Raw genomic sequence first — 17,277 nt, 5'->3', positions numbered from 1 at the left:
GTAATTGCCTATGTTCTCCTCTAGGATTTTGATGGATTCTTGTCTCACATTGAGGTCTTTCATAAATTTTGAGTTATTCTCTGTGTATGGTGTAAGGGAATGGTCCAGTTTCAATATTTTTCATTCTTTTGGGTTGTGGCTCTAACTGTTAAAAAGGAGACAATGAAACTTTACAAATGGACAATCTTAAAAATACATCTTAGTTATTAATTCAGGTTACCACTCAAGCATAGCTACAGATATTTATAGAATCTCTTCTATGCTTCATAAACCAAATAGTTTAAGAATAATCACAAGAAAATAATTAGTAGAAATATATTCATATTGACAAAAATTAGTCATAGTGAGTATTAGGTTTTTTAAAAAACTTTTTCAAGAAGAATAATTACAACCCAATTCCTTTTTTTTTCTATTAATTCCTGAGAACTTACTGATATTCTACTCCTTTCAAACCCTTATCCATTTAATACAGCAGGTAGCAATAAACAAGATATTTCTTCAAATAAGGCAAATAGATGTTCTTTGCAAACATTAATTCCTTTGTGACATACTGTTGGTATTTTCTAAAGGATTACACATCAAACATGAACATATTCACCCCAGATAATGATCATGTATCTCAGAGACTTCTGGATTCTGGTGTGTATCCTTAAGAGTCAATATTACATCTAATTGCAGCTCAGAAAAGCTCTTGGATCATTCATTACAATGAACAAATATTGTTCTAGAATCTCATTCTCATCATTTCATCTTTCCAGGGAGACTTCCTTGTGTTTAGATTTCTGTCTTAAAGTTCAACATTTGTTCAAAATTCTCATATTTAAGTGGAAACATAATTATCATACAGGCTAGAATAAATCAAATTCATAGGCTAATATAATAAGTCATTTAAATCTGTATTTTTTATCTTTGCATCTTCATATAGCATTTGTTTCATCCCTTTAATGGTACAAATAATTGTTCCATTATCTAGATATTTAATATATAATAGCAGAATGGGAGTATATGGTAATGACATTGAAAAAATTAAAATTAGTATTAGAAGGAAGGTTTTATTTTGACATTAAATATGTCATATTTATATATGTGTATATACAATGTGTAATTATAATGCTTTTTTTAAAAAAATATTTGGAAAATTTTCCTGTGAAAAAGCCTATGCTAGGACTTGTGTAAAGGTTTAACTACAAATTCAAGTTCTTTCATAGATCTAGGTCTATCCCAGTAATATCTTTGTCTTTAGTGGTCTCTGGTGATATCTATCTTTCCAGCAATTTGTCCATTTCATTTCAGTTGTTTTTACTAGCATAAAGTCATTTACAGTATTTTCTTATTTTACTTATAATTTGTGCATTATCTGTATTGATCCTTCCTCTCTCATCCTGATAAACTGGTCACTGGTTATTTGTTCTGCTCTCTTTTCATCTCAATCAGTCTAGAAAAATGTTTATGAAAAGAACGATCCTTTCAATGATCAGCTTTTGGGTTCACATATTTTCTTCTTGTTTTTCTATTTTCTAATTCATTGATTTATGCTCATATTTTTGTTATTGTCTTCCTTTTGTTTACTTTTTGTTTAATATTCTCTTCTTTTTTTAGTGGCTCAAAGTGGATACTTATGTCATTGATTTCAATCATTTATACTTCTCTAATATAAGCATTCATTTTTCCCTTTAAACAATACTTTAATTGCACTGTACTAATTTTAATATGTCACAGTTCCATTTTTGTCCAGTTCAAATATATTTTTTAAAGATTTTATTTATTTATTAAAGAAAGAGAAAGTGTGCATGAATGCAAGTTGGGGGAGGGGCAGAGGGAGAGGGAGAAACAGGCTCCCCATTGAGTGCAGAGTCTGATGCAGGGTTTTGTTCCAGGACCCTGAGATCATCACCTGAGCTAAAGGCAGGCGTTTAACTGACTGAGCCACCCAGGCACCTTTTGTTCAAATATTTAAAAAATTTTTTTCTTGTAATGTTATCTTATTTGTTTCAAGTTTTGTTTACATTCCAATTAGTTAACATATGGTGTAATATTAGTTTTAGGTATAGAATTTTAGAGATTCATCACTCTTATATAACAGCCAGTGCTCATGACAGCAAGATACCTCCTTAATCTCCATCACCCATTTAACCAATTTCCCCTCACTGCCCCTCTACTAACCTTCAGTTTATTCCCTGTAATTAAGAGTCTCTTTTATGGATTGCCTCTCTCTCTCTTTTTTTTCCCTTGTGTTCATCTTCTTTGTGTCTTAAATTCTATCTATGAGTGAAATCATATGGTATTTGTCTTTCTCTGACTTACCTCCCTTAGCATGGTATACTCTAATTCCATCCACATCATTGCAAAATACAAAATTTCATTTTGATGGCTGAGTAATATTCCATTGTACTATTTCTTTATCCAATTACTCTATCCTTTCATCAGTCTATGGACATTCGGGTTCTTTGTATAATTTGGCTTTTGTCAATTTTGCTGCTATAAATATCAGGATACAATTGTCCCTCCGTATCAGTTCTTGTAACGTTATTTTCGACATTGGTTATTTAGAATGTTGCTGATTTTTTTCCAAATATTTGGATATATTTCATATGTATTTCTGCTACTAATTTAAAACTAAATTCCTTAATTGTTAGAAAACATACTTTGTATGATATCAATTTACTTAAATTTATTAGGTCTCACTTTATAATATTTTCAAATGTTCTGTTTGCACTTGACGATATACATATATGTATATATCTGTATATATCTATATATAGAGAGATAGATAAATAGATATTCCACTATCATATGGAGTAGTCTCTAAATATCAAATAGGTCAGCTAGGTGATTAGTGTTATTCACATCTTCTATATCCTTACTGATTTTACAACTATTATCTCTTTCTGTTCTCAGTTCTCTGTGTTTTATTCCATGTCTTTTGAAGCTCTGTTATATGTTTAAACATTTATCAATGTCAGTATTATAAAAATTGTTGAAGAATTTGTTTAGGAATAAAATGATACCAGATAGAATTTTGAGTCCTTTTTTCTGTTTTCAAATTTTATGTCTTTAAGTTTACTAAAATATATTGCTATATTTTCAAATTATGATTTTTTTCTTTAACAATGTTTAAACTGCCCTCAAATTTACCAGAGTATATTTCATCATCCTATTTTTTATCTCTATAAGTTTCATGGAGGACTTTATTTTTGAGGCAAATTTGGTATAAGGTATTATTAGTTTCAGGTATATATCATAATAATTTGATTTTCTGATACATTACAATGTGATCACCACTATAAGTCTAATTACCATCTGTCACCATACAATGATTTCCCTTCACCCATTTCACCCATCCACTAACTGCCTTCCCCTTTGACATCCACCAGTCCATTCTCAGTAGCCATGAGATTGTTGTGTTCGTTCAATCTTTTTGTTCTTTAGGTTTTACATGCAAGTAAAATCATATGGTATTCATCCTTCTCTGTCTGATTTATATCATTTAGTGTAATACTTTTAGGGTCCATTTGTGTTGTTAGAAATGGCAAGATTTCCTTTATTTTCTATGGGATTTTTCCAGTTTCCTTTTTGTAGTTGATTTCTAGTTTCCTATCATTGTGGTAAGAAAAGATGCTTGCTATGAGTTCAGTCTTCTTAAATTTATTGAGACTTGGTTTTGGCCAAATGCCATTTATCCTGGAGAATATTCCATGCACACTTGAGAAGAATGTGTATTCTGCTGATTTTTGACGGACTGCTCTGTGTATATATATATATATCTATTACGTCCATCTGGTCTAATGTGTTGTGTAAGGCCAATGTTTCCTTATTGATTTTCTGTCTGGATGATAGATCTATTGGTGTAAATGAAGTATTAAATTCCTCTACTACTATTGTGTTGCTGTCAATTTCTGCCTTTAGGTCTGTTAATACTTGCTATATATATTTAGGTGCTCCTATTTTGGGTGCATAATTATATATAAATATTGTATCTTCTTTTTTTTTAATTTTTTATTTATTTTCAGCATAACAGTATTCATTGTTTTTTCACCACACCCAGTGCTCCATGCAATCTGTGCCCTCCCTAATACCCACCACCTGGTTCCCCCAACCTCCCACCCCCCGCCCCTTCAAAACCCTCAGGTTGTTTTTCAGAGTCCATAGTCTCTCATGGTTCACCTCCCTTTCCAATTTCCCTCAACTCCCTTCTCCTCTCCATCTACCCTTGTCCTCTATATTATTTGTTATGCTCCACAAATAAGTGAGACCATGTGATACTTGACTCTCTCTGCTTGACTTATTTCACTCAGCATAATCTCTTCCAGTCCTGTCCATGTTGCTACAAAAGTTGGGTATTCATCCTTTATGATGGAGGCATAATACTCCATAGTGTATATGGACCACATCTTCCTTATCCATTCATCCGTTGAAGGGCATCTTGGTTCTTTCCACAGTTTGGCGACCGTGGCGATTGCTCCTATAAACATTGGGGTACAGATGGCACTTATTTTCACTAGATCTGTATCTTTGGGGTAAATACCCAGTAGTACAATTGCAGGGTCATAGGAAAGCTCTATTTTTAACTTCTTGAGGAATCTCCACACTGTTCTCCAAAGTGGCTGCACCAGCTTGCATTCCCACCAACAGTGTAAGAGGGTTCCCCTTTCTCCACATCCTCTCCAACACACGTTGTTTCCTGTCTTGCTAATTTTGGCCATTCTAACTGGTGTAAGGTGGTATCTCAATGTGGTTTTGATTTGAATCTCCCTGATGGCTAGTGATGAAGAACATTTTTTCATGTGTCTGATAGCCATTTGTATGTCTTCATTGGAGAAGTGTCTGTTCATATCTTCTGCCCATTTTTTAATATGATTGTCTGTTTTGTGTGTGTTGAGTTTGAGGAGTTCTTTATAGATCCTGGATATCAACCTTTTGTCTGTACTGTCATTTGCATTTGTCTGCACTGTCATTTGCATAAATGTTGTATCTTCTTTTTTGAATGACCCTTTTATCATTACATAATGCCCTTCCTTGTCTTTATATTGTATTTGTTTTGTTTTAAAGTGATCATTTTGTCTGATATAAGTACGGCTACGCTAGCTTTGTTTTAATTTTCATTTGCATGGAATAGCTTTTTCTATCCCTTCACTTTAAATCTCTCTGTGCCCTAAGATCTGAATTGGGTCTCATAGGCAACATATCAATAGGTCTTGTTTTATCCATTCACCCATTATATGTCTTTTGATTGGAGAATTTAGTCCATTTGCATTTAAAGTAATATTGATAGGTATGTACATAGTGCCATTTTGTTAATAGTTTTCTGGATGTTTGTAGCTCCTCTTTCTTCCTTTCTTCTCTTGCTCTTTTCCCTTGTAATTTCATACTTTTTTTTAGTGTTATGTTTAGATTCTTTTCCCATTATCTTTTGTGCATCTGCTATACAGGTTTTTGCTTTGTGAGGCACACATATAACAGACTGTCTATATAGCAGTTTATTATAACTTGTGAGCATTGTAAGTTTTGAATACATATAAAAGACTCTAGATTTTTTCTCCCCCACCACATGTTTTATGTTTCTGATGTCATATATTATATCTTTTTATTTTGTGTATACCTTAACAAATTATTGTAGTTTTAGTTTGTTTTACCTTTGTCTTTTAAACTTCATTGTAAAATTTTAAGTGGTCAATCCACTCCTTAATATATTTGCCTTTTCCTATCAGGTGTTTACTTTCATATGTTTTCTTATTACTAGCTAGTATATTTTCTTTTTAGCTTGAGGAAGTACCTTTAACATTTCTTGCAAGGCTGATGTAGTGGTATGACATCCTTTAGCTTTTGCTTATCTAGAAAACTGTCTGTCATTTATTCTGAAGGATAGCCTTGCTGGGTAGAATATTATTTGTTGGAAGTTTTCCTTTTAGTGCTTTGAATACACCATGCAATTCTCTTGTGGCTTGCAGAGTTTATGCTGAAAAATCAGCTGATAGTCTAATGGAGTTTCTTTATATGTATCAAGTTATTCTCTTGCTGCCTTTAATAATTTCTCTTTTTCTTTAACTTTGACATTTGAATTATAATGTGTTATGCTGTGGAGCTCTTTGGGTTCATCTTTTTTGGAACTATCTGTGCTTTCTGGACCTGGATGTCTATTTCCTTTCCTAGGTTGGTTAAGTTGTTGGCTATTGTTTCTTCAAATAAGTTTTCTGTCCCTTTCTCTTTCTCTTCTCCTTCTGGGACCCTATAATGTGAATGTTACTCCACTTGATGTTGTCCCATAGGTCCCATAAGCTATCTTCACTTTGTAAAATTCTTTTTGTTATTATTGTTGTTGTTGTTCCTTTCGGGTGAGTTCCACTGTCCTGATTTCCAGGTTGCTGATATGTTCTGCTCCATCCAAACAGTAGTTGAAATTCTTTAGTGTATTTTTTTCAGGTCAGTTATTGTATTCTTTACGCCTATGACTTCTGTCTGATACTTTCTTATATTTTCTGTCTCTTTGTTTGATGTTCTTACTGTGTTCATCCATTCTTTTCCCAATTCAGTGAGCATCTTTATGACTATTACTTTGAACTCTTTGTCAGGAAAATTACTTATCTCCATTTCAACAAGGATTTTTTTTTTCTTTTCTGGATTTTATGTTGTTCTTTTTTGGGGCATATATTCTTTTCTCATTTTGTTTTACTTTATATTTTTGTTTCTGTGTATGAGGCAGAATATCTATCTTTCCCATTCTAGAAGGAGTGGCTTTGTGTAGGTGATGAAACTTTTCATTCAACCTTGCCTTAGTTCTTGGATGTCTCTTGAACTTTGTGTTTACCTACACAGTTTGATGTATTCTTAACCGGTGAGAGCATAAGTGTAGAATGAACAGCTTGGCATAATGGGGCCCAGGAAGATATAGCATGTGGGCAGGGTGAGCCTGCTGGCTTCAGAGAGGCTATGGGGGAACCCAGAGGGGCCCAAAGATAGGAGGGAGCTCACTGGCAATAGTAGGGCCACCAAAGCTTGTGGAAAGGGCAAGTCAGGCAGCTGCAGCAGGGCTGTAGGATTACAGCTACCACAGGGCTATGTGGGGCAAGCCCTACAATACTAGCAAGGTTGAATGAGAGTGCAAAAATGGTGCCACCAGCATCTTCTCCCCTGGAGAAAGTCCTACCAGACACCTATGTCTCCAGCACATGCTAATGAATGTCCACTGCATATAGAAATGTGCTTTCCAAACTACATTTTTTGTTTTGTTTTGAGATTCCTGGGGTAAGTCTGTAAGACCTTTAAAAGCAGCCTTTCTATTTCTCACAGCCTTTTGGATCTTGATCATATAAGCCCTTTTGCTTTGCAGAATCAGATATTTTGGGTTTTCATCTCCCGAGGGCTGGAGTGCCTGATATGGGGTATAAGCCCCTCACTCCTCAGGGAGAAACTCCAAATTTTTGATGTTCCTCCAAATTGTGATTTGCCATGGTGACAGTAGGAATTTTGTCAAGACTATATTTCTGCTTCTCTTACCTGTTTCAATCCTTTATCCTTTGTTGTGGAGAAACTCTTAAGCTAGTTTTTCTGTATTTTTTCAAGGGGAATTGATCCTTGTGTAGCTGAAGATTTGGTGTGTCCATGGGAGGAGTTGAGTTCAGGATCTTCCTACACCACCATCTTGAACTTCCCCTCTATTTACTTAATATTTATTATACATTCTATGATAGAGGACTTTCTCTTTCCTCTTACAAGCTTATAGCTCATTTTTACTTAATTGAACATATAGAATATATTCTAATAGTTATTTTAACAATCTCTTCTTCTATTTCTATCATCTGTGTCATTTCTAGACCTTTCTAATTTATTGAATTTTCTCCTTGTTATGTGTCATATTTTCTGACTTATATACTAGCCTGGTAATTTTTGATTGAGTGCCAGGTATTAATGATTTTATGTTTTGGAGTACTGGATATTCTTGTACTCTCTTACTCTATTTTTAGATATAGGAGGTAACTTGGGATACATTTGATCTTCTGAGGATTGCTTTTAGATTCTTTTAGTGGATCCAGAGCAAACTTCATCCTAGGGTCAGCTTGGTTCCATTATTTATTTATTTATTTTTTAAGATTTTATTTATTTGACAGAGATTACAAGTAGGCAGAGAGGCAGGCAGAGAGAGAGAGGAGGAAGCAGACTCCTTGCTGAGCAGAGAGCCCGATGTGGGGCTCGATCCCAGGACCCCGGGATCATGACCTGAGCTGAAGGCAGAGGCTTTAACCCACTGAGCCACCCAGGCGCCCCAGCTTGGTTCCATTATTGAAGCAATATTCTTCTAAGGAGGTGACCTAATGTCCTGCATTTTAGGTCTTTTTACCTTGAATGACTGAGAAGGAAATTTTCCTGGTTCTGGGATTGCTGTGTTTTATGTTTTCCAATGGTTCTTTGCCTATGCTAGGAAAGCCTTTTTGGCATGCAGTCATGAATTGGTAGTTAAAGATTGGTTGGGGATACACTGCATATCTTTTTATCCTCTTTCTTGTGCAGCTGTCTTTTCTTATATTCTCTGGTTCACAAATTCTAGCTACTTTAACCTCCTCCAAACGAGAACTCTGCCTTGCTGTGCTTGGGTTCTCCCCCTATGAGCTACAGATTTGAAACTCTCCTCGCATAGTAAGCTATGGTGGTCTTAAGAGGTCACTATTATGAGCTACTTGTTGATTAGTGTTTAAAAACTGTTAATTAATCAGTGTCTATTGTTTGCTCTTTACAATGGGAGGGTGGATATGGTCCCTGTTACTCCATTATGCTTAAAAGTGGAATTATCCTCTCTTCTTTATTATCTCCACTAATTCCCTGATTCTAATCCTTATTTTCTCATGCCTAGAAAAGGGGTACTTAGAGAAGTGGCTTACATTTTAAAGTATAGGCTTACAGAATTCTATCAGAATTCTTTGGGAATTTTTTTCAGACATGGGATTCCTCAGGAGAGTGTGAATAATAGCAAGTATATTCTATATCACAAGTTTATTAGGAGAGTGGTATTAAAGAGCTATTAGTTTGGTTATATCTCTTACTGATATCTTTAAATTGAGCTTTTGAAGGAACGATAGTCTTTACACACAGATTTCCTCTAAATCTCTTCTAGATCTCCCCATCCACTTCAGAGCCCAAATCATAATTATTTTTTCCCCATGAAAATTTCTGGAGTACTTTACCCATCATCTTTTTCCTTCTCTCCTACTATAGTATATCCCTCCTTGTCCCTACCTAACACACAAAAAGTTATGATAAATTCATTAATGGGATCTACCTTATCTTTGGTTACTGCTCTTAATGCCAATCATATTACAAATTCTTCATGATAGGTAGCCATGTCTCACTCATTTCCTATACTTCAAACATTTGGCACAATATTCCAAATGAGTTAGGGAAATAACTCTTTTTGTCAGAAAGAACATTAGAATTTAGTTAATCTGCTGCTTATATTACTATGCAAATCTAATTTTCTTCATCTATGATTTCAGGGGTGGGAAAATCATACTTACAATTTTAGTTCTCTAATATGTGAATAAGGGTAAGAAGGACAATGGACATATGAGCTAATTGTGAGTTTTAAGCCAAGTTGAATATATAAGGAAAGTGTCTTAGAGGCCATAAGTTGCTTAAACTTCTTAAGTATTATTATTATAGTTATTGCTGTTGTCCTACAAATTATTACTTTCTACTGATTAGAGTAAGAAATATATTGTATCACTAATTGCTGTGAAAATTCTATTTATACATTATATTCTTGACAAAGTTGCTGAAATATTATTTTTGGTTGTTATAAATTTTAGATTAATAAAAATATGAAAAGAACATTAAAAAATAAAGACCAATACTACATATATAGTATTAATATTTTACAGACTACTTTTGCACCCCACTCTCATGTAATTTTTGTACATTTCATGATATCTTTAGAGATGTCAATAGAAATGGGAAAAACGGATGTTAATGAGTCATAGAAGGATAAGTATTATATTAGGATATGTGCCAATGCTTCCTGGAAAGTGAAACCAGAATTCACTGGAAAGATCATTTAGGGTATTGAAGAAATTTTCTCTCTCATTCTAGGAAATATTCGTTATAATTCTTTCAAAGATTTTTCTTTTTTTAATTGAAACTTGTATGGACAAATAGATACCCCATCCCCTAAGGACAGATCCTAAACGTTTTACATTAGTGGGCCTTACAATCAATTCAGTCCTTCAAAATACCATTATAAGAAATAGAAGGAAAACTAAAGGAGAAAGAAAAAGAGGAGGAAAAGGAAATGTGAATAAACTAGAATGGAAGGGACTAGACAGTATAAGAAGGTTTCACATAAGAAAAAAAAAAAGGAAGGTTTCACATATATTAAGGAGAATTGTAGAAATTAGTTAAGATTTAAGTATGTTTAAGACATTTCTTACTTAAGTTATAGAAAAAGTTTGAAAGACATTTTTTTAATAGATAACAAAAACTGGAACTGGAGGAGAGTGAAGACTATTTCAACTCAGAAAATACTTGGAAAATATTGAACATTATTTATGTTTAAGGGGAATGAATAATGAATTAAATCACCATATTCAGGATAATTTCTCTAACTGCATTTGCACATAATTATTTCATCTTACCCTCTTATTGGTAGTGCTTATTTGCAATATAAATTGGTAACATATTTAAATTGCATTTACTTTGAAACTTCTTTAAAGGATGTTTCTATAGAAATTCTCTTAAATGTATCCTAGGTACCTAGTAAATAAATATGTGTTGACTCACTGACACAAAAAGTGTATGTGGAATTAAAATCAATAGCACATTTTTTTTTTGCTAATAAAGTAAAAATTGAACCAATGTGCTTATTTTGCCTAAGATCAGTGTTAAGATTTCAACATAGCTCAAATATTATTCTTGTCTCTAAGTTTAAGCAATTTTCAATTATAATTTCAATATCTAGTAACTGAGTTTTACTGGACTACTAAAAGTGTACTTGTGATTAGAATATAGCTTTGTTTATCCAAACCCATGTAATGATTGACAACTACCGATCAAAAAATTGAATACAATCTCCTCCTGAGTTATGAAGTCAGATTTATGAAGATCAACCTCTGTTTTCTTCTTTAGGAATGGCAAGTTCATTGAAGAAAATGAAAAGTACATATTGAAGGGAAGCAATACAGAACTCACTGTCAGGAACATAATTAATAGTGATGGAGGTCCTTATATCTGCAGGGCCACAAATAAAGCAGGAGAAGATGAAAAGCAGGCATTTCTCCAGGTCTTTGGTAAGTATTATAGCATAGTGGTTAAAATTATGATGTCTAGAGGGAAGTCTGAGTCAAATTCTACTCTGTCACTTATATGTCATTAACTTTCTAAAATTAAATCTGTTTTCTCATCTGAAACATTTTAGCATTGCAGCTACCAGATAGAATTATTTGAAGAATTACATGAAATGATACATGTATATTCTTATAAAATATTGGACGACTGATAACAGAAGATGGAGGAAAATTCCTTTAAATTACACATAACTGGGATCTGTTATAACTTATAGATCATTTATATTTACATATATATATATATACAGATATATATATAGGTTGGTCTTCATAAATCTTTATGTGACACATGTTGAGATTAGTTTTACTTTTAATATACTTCAGAACAACACATCTGTAAAGCTAAAATTAGGAAATATTGACCTGTAACCATAAGAAATTACTTCTCTTCATTCTATTAAAAGGGTATATGATACAAATACCTTTCATATTTACCAAAAGCTGTATTGTTTTCTTTGGGGAACTTAGAGAAAGTGGATAAGCAGTAAGGTGTTTGTTCTTTTTTAATTGATTTAGCTTCCATTATGTTTGTAAGAAGAAAACCAATTTTACTTGTGTATTTGGAATATGTCATTGTCTTTAAAAAGCGTAACACAAAATTATATGCATTAATAGCATTTAATATGTTTTCTCCATTTTTCGAAACACTGTTATCAAAATTCTTTCACAACAAAAAGAGGAAGTGGGAAGAAAAGAAGGAAAATTCTGTGAGACTAAGAAGGACCATAGTTCATGTAGAGGAAGGAGTAAATAAACTTAAAATTGTTAGAAATCATAAAAAGTTGTTAACTTATTCTAGCAGTATTCTCCACTTAACAAGGTTGTTCTCTTTAGAACCTACACCAAATAAATATGACTCAGTATAAAAAAAATTATTAATTACTAATGATAGTTTCTGAGATAATCCCAAAGAGTAGATATTCTCAAATTACATCAGAGAGCTATTATGAAATATTAACCATTTTTTATTAAGATGGCAGTGAGTGAGAACAAAGAGATAAAAGAAAGATTCTAATATTTTCATCTTTTCAAATGGAAAATACTTCATGATATGCTACATCACTGTTGTAATCACTTTTTTTATAGTAACACTAAACAAATTTCCATTGTGCTTGAAACAAAATCAAATATATATAGTAGAAATCCAACTAAATCCATTAAAGTCAATGGAATAAACACTGAATTGTTAAAAAATTATACATTCCATATTTCCAATATTTGGAAGCTAGGTGTCCAAAATTAAAAGCAATTTATTTATATCCCATGATCTGTTGCATTTAAAGATTAAATAAAGTGTTACTTTTCTGAAATACCATGTGCTGGCTTTCACCCCTTTTAAGTTCTACCATGTAAAAATTTAAGAAATGCAGATAATACAGATTTATAATTGTAAAGATCTGTGGTATCATGCAAATTTGTGGATGGACATATTTTTAATATAATGATAATTTAAATTAGTAGACATAATGTTTTCTCTCATTACTGAAGTCATAATTATAATGAAATGATTAGTTACAATGCCTAAAATATTATTAAAATAAACTGAAGTAAAAATAAGTCAATTGGAATAATGTAAGAATCTAACATGTATATACTTACTTCATAAATATTATGCATAATTTTACTTACTACATATTCAAGATAAAATCATCATTTTCCTTCGCGGGCAGAATTAATTTTAAACCTTAAGAGATAATCACTAAATAAGCAGATGTTACGCATGAACACATACACACTCATAAACATAAAGCCACCTTGTGGCTTTAAAAGAGGAAATTTTAATTTTGTAGCTTTAAGAGAGGGAAAAATAAAGGTCTTTTAAAATTACAAAGTTTCGAAAGGAATTATAATTTGTATGTTGGCTTTTAAGCCACTTCAAAATTTTTTTTATGATAATCGATGAGAATTATTTTCTAAAGCTTTTCCCCCTGTACTTCGTAAGTCTCTTGGCACTCCTTTAATGCAAAGTGTGCTGCTGTAACTGTTAAAATGTTAGTAATTCTATACTGTACTAATGTGAACTTAAGTGCCTACTGCGGCTTTTAAGTCTGAATAGTGATATTTTCCTCCCATACAGATTGAGTAATGTATACATTCTTTACAGTACAGCCTCACATAATACAGCTTAAAAATGAGACTACGTATGAGAATGGTCAAGTCACACTTATATGTGAAGCAGAAGGGGAGCCTATACCAGAAATCACTTGGAAAAGAGCAGTAGATGGCATCACATTTTCTGAAGGAGACAAGGTAAAAGGATCTCAATATATAGTGATTTTCAATACCCTTGTATTTTCAGAGTTTTGCACATTACTAAATCTCACATTGGACTTCAGTTTACCAAGTGACTTGTAGGAATGCAAGAAATGGTTGAATTTTTCAAAAGGAAATGCTACCACACTCAGCCCGAAAATTAGTGGAGAAAAAAGTGAAAGTGTAATATTTAAAGATTTTTTCATTATGTCACAAAATTTTAGGTTGTTGATATTCTTAAGTTTTCTTACAGGGACATTTGGCATACATAGAATCTATAAATTATTGCAATCTTAGCTCCCCCACCCCATGCTGTGAAAATAAGAGTCATCCCAATTGACCAGATACTGCTGTCATCATTAACTCTTTACTCTTTAGAATTGCCTTGTGTGGTGGAAGGTTAGGTATCACCTTCACGAGGTGGGGATCCTGGTGATGGGAGCTGAAATGATGCGGGGGACTACTGACTGATGATCAATAGATGTCTTTATTTCTTACAATCACTTCTTTTATACCTTCCACAAGATCCGATGACAAACAGGATATAGATTTATGTGCAGGGTGTGGGCTACATGTGGGATGTGATTTACGTGCAGGCAATCAAGTGAGACAAATGAACAACAGCGATTATCTCTTAGCTTTAAATGACAGGAGCAAGTTAGGGATTCTCCACACTTATCAGATCTATCTAAAGGAGGACGTGAAAACACTCCAGGGATCCTCCCATGTTTATTCTGGGCCCAGGAAGACTCTTGCCCTCCATCTCCTGGAGTTTACTCATACGTTTGACGCAACCCTAGTCATACTGGCGAGTATCTGGGTTGTGTTTCAACAGTTAGGTTTTGCTTTCATGTAATTTAGAATCTAATAAAGAGAAATAAACACAAACAGAACAAAATACAAAATGCTTTTGTAATTGTTAGTCCCATGTAAATGGGCTACCTGTCACCAGAATACATTTACATTACTAACAAATTAACTAATAATAGATTTTCATTATTGCTATTTTTAATAATTATTCACACAAAACTCCAAAGTATGGACAAAGTGAAACAGAAAGGAAAAGATAGTGATTTAGTGATAAAATGAATTGACATTTCACATGTGTAAAAGAGGGTAAGGTTAAGCTTACCAATATCTTTTCTTAATATTAAAGAGAAACTCCTTTAAGCCCTTCATTAATTTAAATCAAGTTCTGCAAAAGACAGTGATTTCTACAGTATAAGTACCTTTCACTTATCAATAAGGATAGCAGAAAAATTTGAAACCAGTTTATCTCAAAGACATTTTCTATCCCTCCAACTCATCATGTAGTTTTGAACAACATGCTAACTCTATACATTGACAAAACAGCCATCTCCCTAGCTATTTACTATTTATTCTTTGCAAGAATTGTATTCATATATATGTATATATGTGTGTCATACACATACATATAAGATATACATGATATGTATTCATATATATATGTGTGTGTGTATATATATGTATATATATATATCACACTTTGCCTCATTTCCTCCTCATGATGGCATTTTTAAGAGAGTGTATCTTTTTTGGTAATAGTTTTAATATTTTGATATACTTATTTTATATTTACAAATTGAAAATCAAATTTATTAAAAAAAATTTATAAAATATCTTCTGGCAACCCAGAGTAGCCATACCATTTTCATCATACCGAAACCATTTTCTTCTTTTTTTTTTTTTTAAAGATTTTATTTATTTATTTGACAGACAGAGATCACAAGTAGGAAGAGAGGCAGGCAGAGAGAAAGGGAAGCAGGCTCCCTGCTGGGCAGAGAGCCCGATGCGGGGCTTGATCCCAGGACCCTGAGATCATGACCTGAGCCGAAGGCAGAGGCTTTAACCCACTGAGCCACCCAGGCACCCCCCAAAACCTTTTTCTTAACAGAAAATCCTAGATATTATTAAGGCACAATTGTCAAATCTGAAAGGAGTTATATTTCCATAAAATTATTTTAAATTATAAAAAAATAGATATAAAAGACTGTAGGTAATTGTTTTCCTATCAATTTAGTACATTTCTTTAGATAAGATCTCTCAAGGATAATGATTTTCATGTCTATAAGCCCTTATTAATTATACTTTCATATTCCTAACTCATGCTTTCATTATATTCTTGACCACTCTAAAATTCCTAAAAGTTCTCGTCTTTTTTTTTTTTTTCACTAGTAGCTGTTTATTGATCGATGGTTTGATGTAAAGTTATTTCAAAGTATGGGACAGGACTTTGCATGTCATCCCTATGCAGGGGTCTTGCTTATCTTCTCTGTATCTTTCCAGTTTTAGTATATGTTCTGCCAAAGCAAGCGAGCCAGAACCTGAAAGTTCTCGTCTTAAGATAGTGTTTACTCTTCATTTAACGGATGTTTCCTTATGTGGATACCAAAAATGAGAGATGCATTATATCCAGTTATTTTTTATCATGAAAAGTAACCAGAAGGCTGTGACATTTTTTTTCTATACTGTAAACCCCAGGCCACCCAAAACTATATTCAGAAATTTATTCTCTAGTAGTTACGAAGAATAATCAACTAGTTTTGTTTGAAAAGAATCTTCTCTATTAAAATACTCATCTTTTTTTTTAATTGGTTTATTTTCTACAAAACAATTATAGAAACCCATATATGCTTTTGTTTTTCCAAATGTAACTTCTGTCCAGTGGGTAAAGAAATGAAGGTTATTCACTTTCTATCATGACATTTCTCCTAAATTATTTTGATTCATATCTTATTTTCTGCATAGTAAGCCTCATTTCTCATTACTAGTTTCTTCAACAACCAAAATTCAAAAACTGAATGGCTGATCTGAGCTTTGAAGTAAGACATACCTGGTTTGAATCTCAGCTCTGCCATTTGGCAGTATTATCTGAACTCTTATTAATATGAGTTTCTTCATCTTTAAAATGTGGATAATAATATTTACTTCCCTTAAAGGTAGAATAAATCTGGGAAGTAGTCCTATCTCTTTACATTTTGTAAATATTCAATAAACTTTATTTTAAAATAAACTTTATTTTATCTTTGTTATATTATTTGTCATATTACATAATTTTTAAATAGTTTATCTTGTTTGTTATTCTGAATAAATTCTAGTTGTTAATAGATTCCACTAAGTCTGGTACCTGAGGTTTGATTAAACGCTATCACGGAGTATATTCAGATCATATCTCTCTTGTCATGGAAAGCATGAGATTGTATTTTCCGCAAGAATCACTTGGAGAGCCTGTTAAAATGCACCTTCTAGAATCCCACTCCCTGAGGTTGATTTAGTATGTCTGATGCAGGGCCTAGAAGTACATATTTAATAAACTCATAAGGTTGGTATCATATGGATTGACTTCAGGCCATACTCTGGAAAATAATTCTTTAAGTCACATGAAATTTAACAGCTAATCCTGTCAACAGAAAAGTGCTCTTAACAGATTACTTGGCACCTGATAGAGGCTTGGGAAATACGGAACAAAACAAATCAAAACTTCCCATCATAATACGGAACAAAACAAATCAAAACTTCCCATCATGTATACACTATCAACGTTTTGATGAAACTGCTCATTCTGTAGATCATAGACAGTGAAACAGCATCAGTGTAATGTGCTCATACTAAAAACTTTGTCCAAAAATGTGGCAGTACACTTACCACATATGTTCATCAGTGTAGATTTTCAAAG

General features: G+C 32.8%; 1 protein-coding gene across 3 annotated transcripts in view; it reads left to right on the top strand.

The window, feature by feature from the left end:
• The window catches only part of NCAM2 (neural cell adhesion molecule 2), a gene marked incomplete at both ends in the record, with an annotated part of 517,101 nt that overhangs the window by 339,420 nt on the left and 160,404 nt on the right, over positions 1 to 17,277 (top strand). For all 3 annotated transcript variants that reach the window (XM_080813028.1, XM_080813026.1, XM_080813027.1), the window contains 2 exons: positions 11,110 to 11,270; positions 13,432 to 13,577. In XM_080813028.1, the coding sequence (XP_080669154.1) occupies positions 11,110 to 11,270; positions 13,432 to 13,577 (307 nt within the window). The remainder of the gene's footprint in view (positions 1 to 11,109; positions 11,271 to 13,431; positions 13,578 to 17,277) is intronic.

Source organism: Martes martes (genome assembly GCF_963455335.1).
Source record: "Martes martes genome assembly, chromosome: 1".
Classification (NCBI taxonomy): domain Eukaryota; kingdom Metazoa; phylum Chordata; class Mammalia; order Carnivora; family Mustelidae; genus Martes; species Martes martes.
The sequence above is the reverse complement of the archived record's forward strand: the minus strand, read 5'-3'. Positions and strand labels throughout refer to the sequence as shown.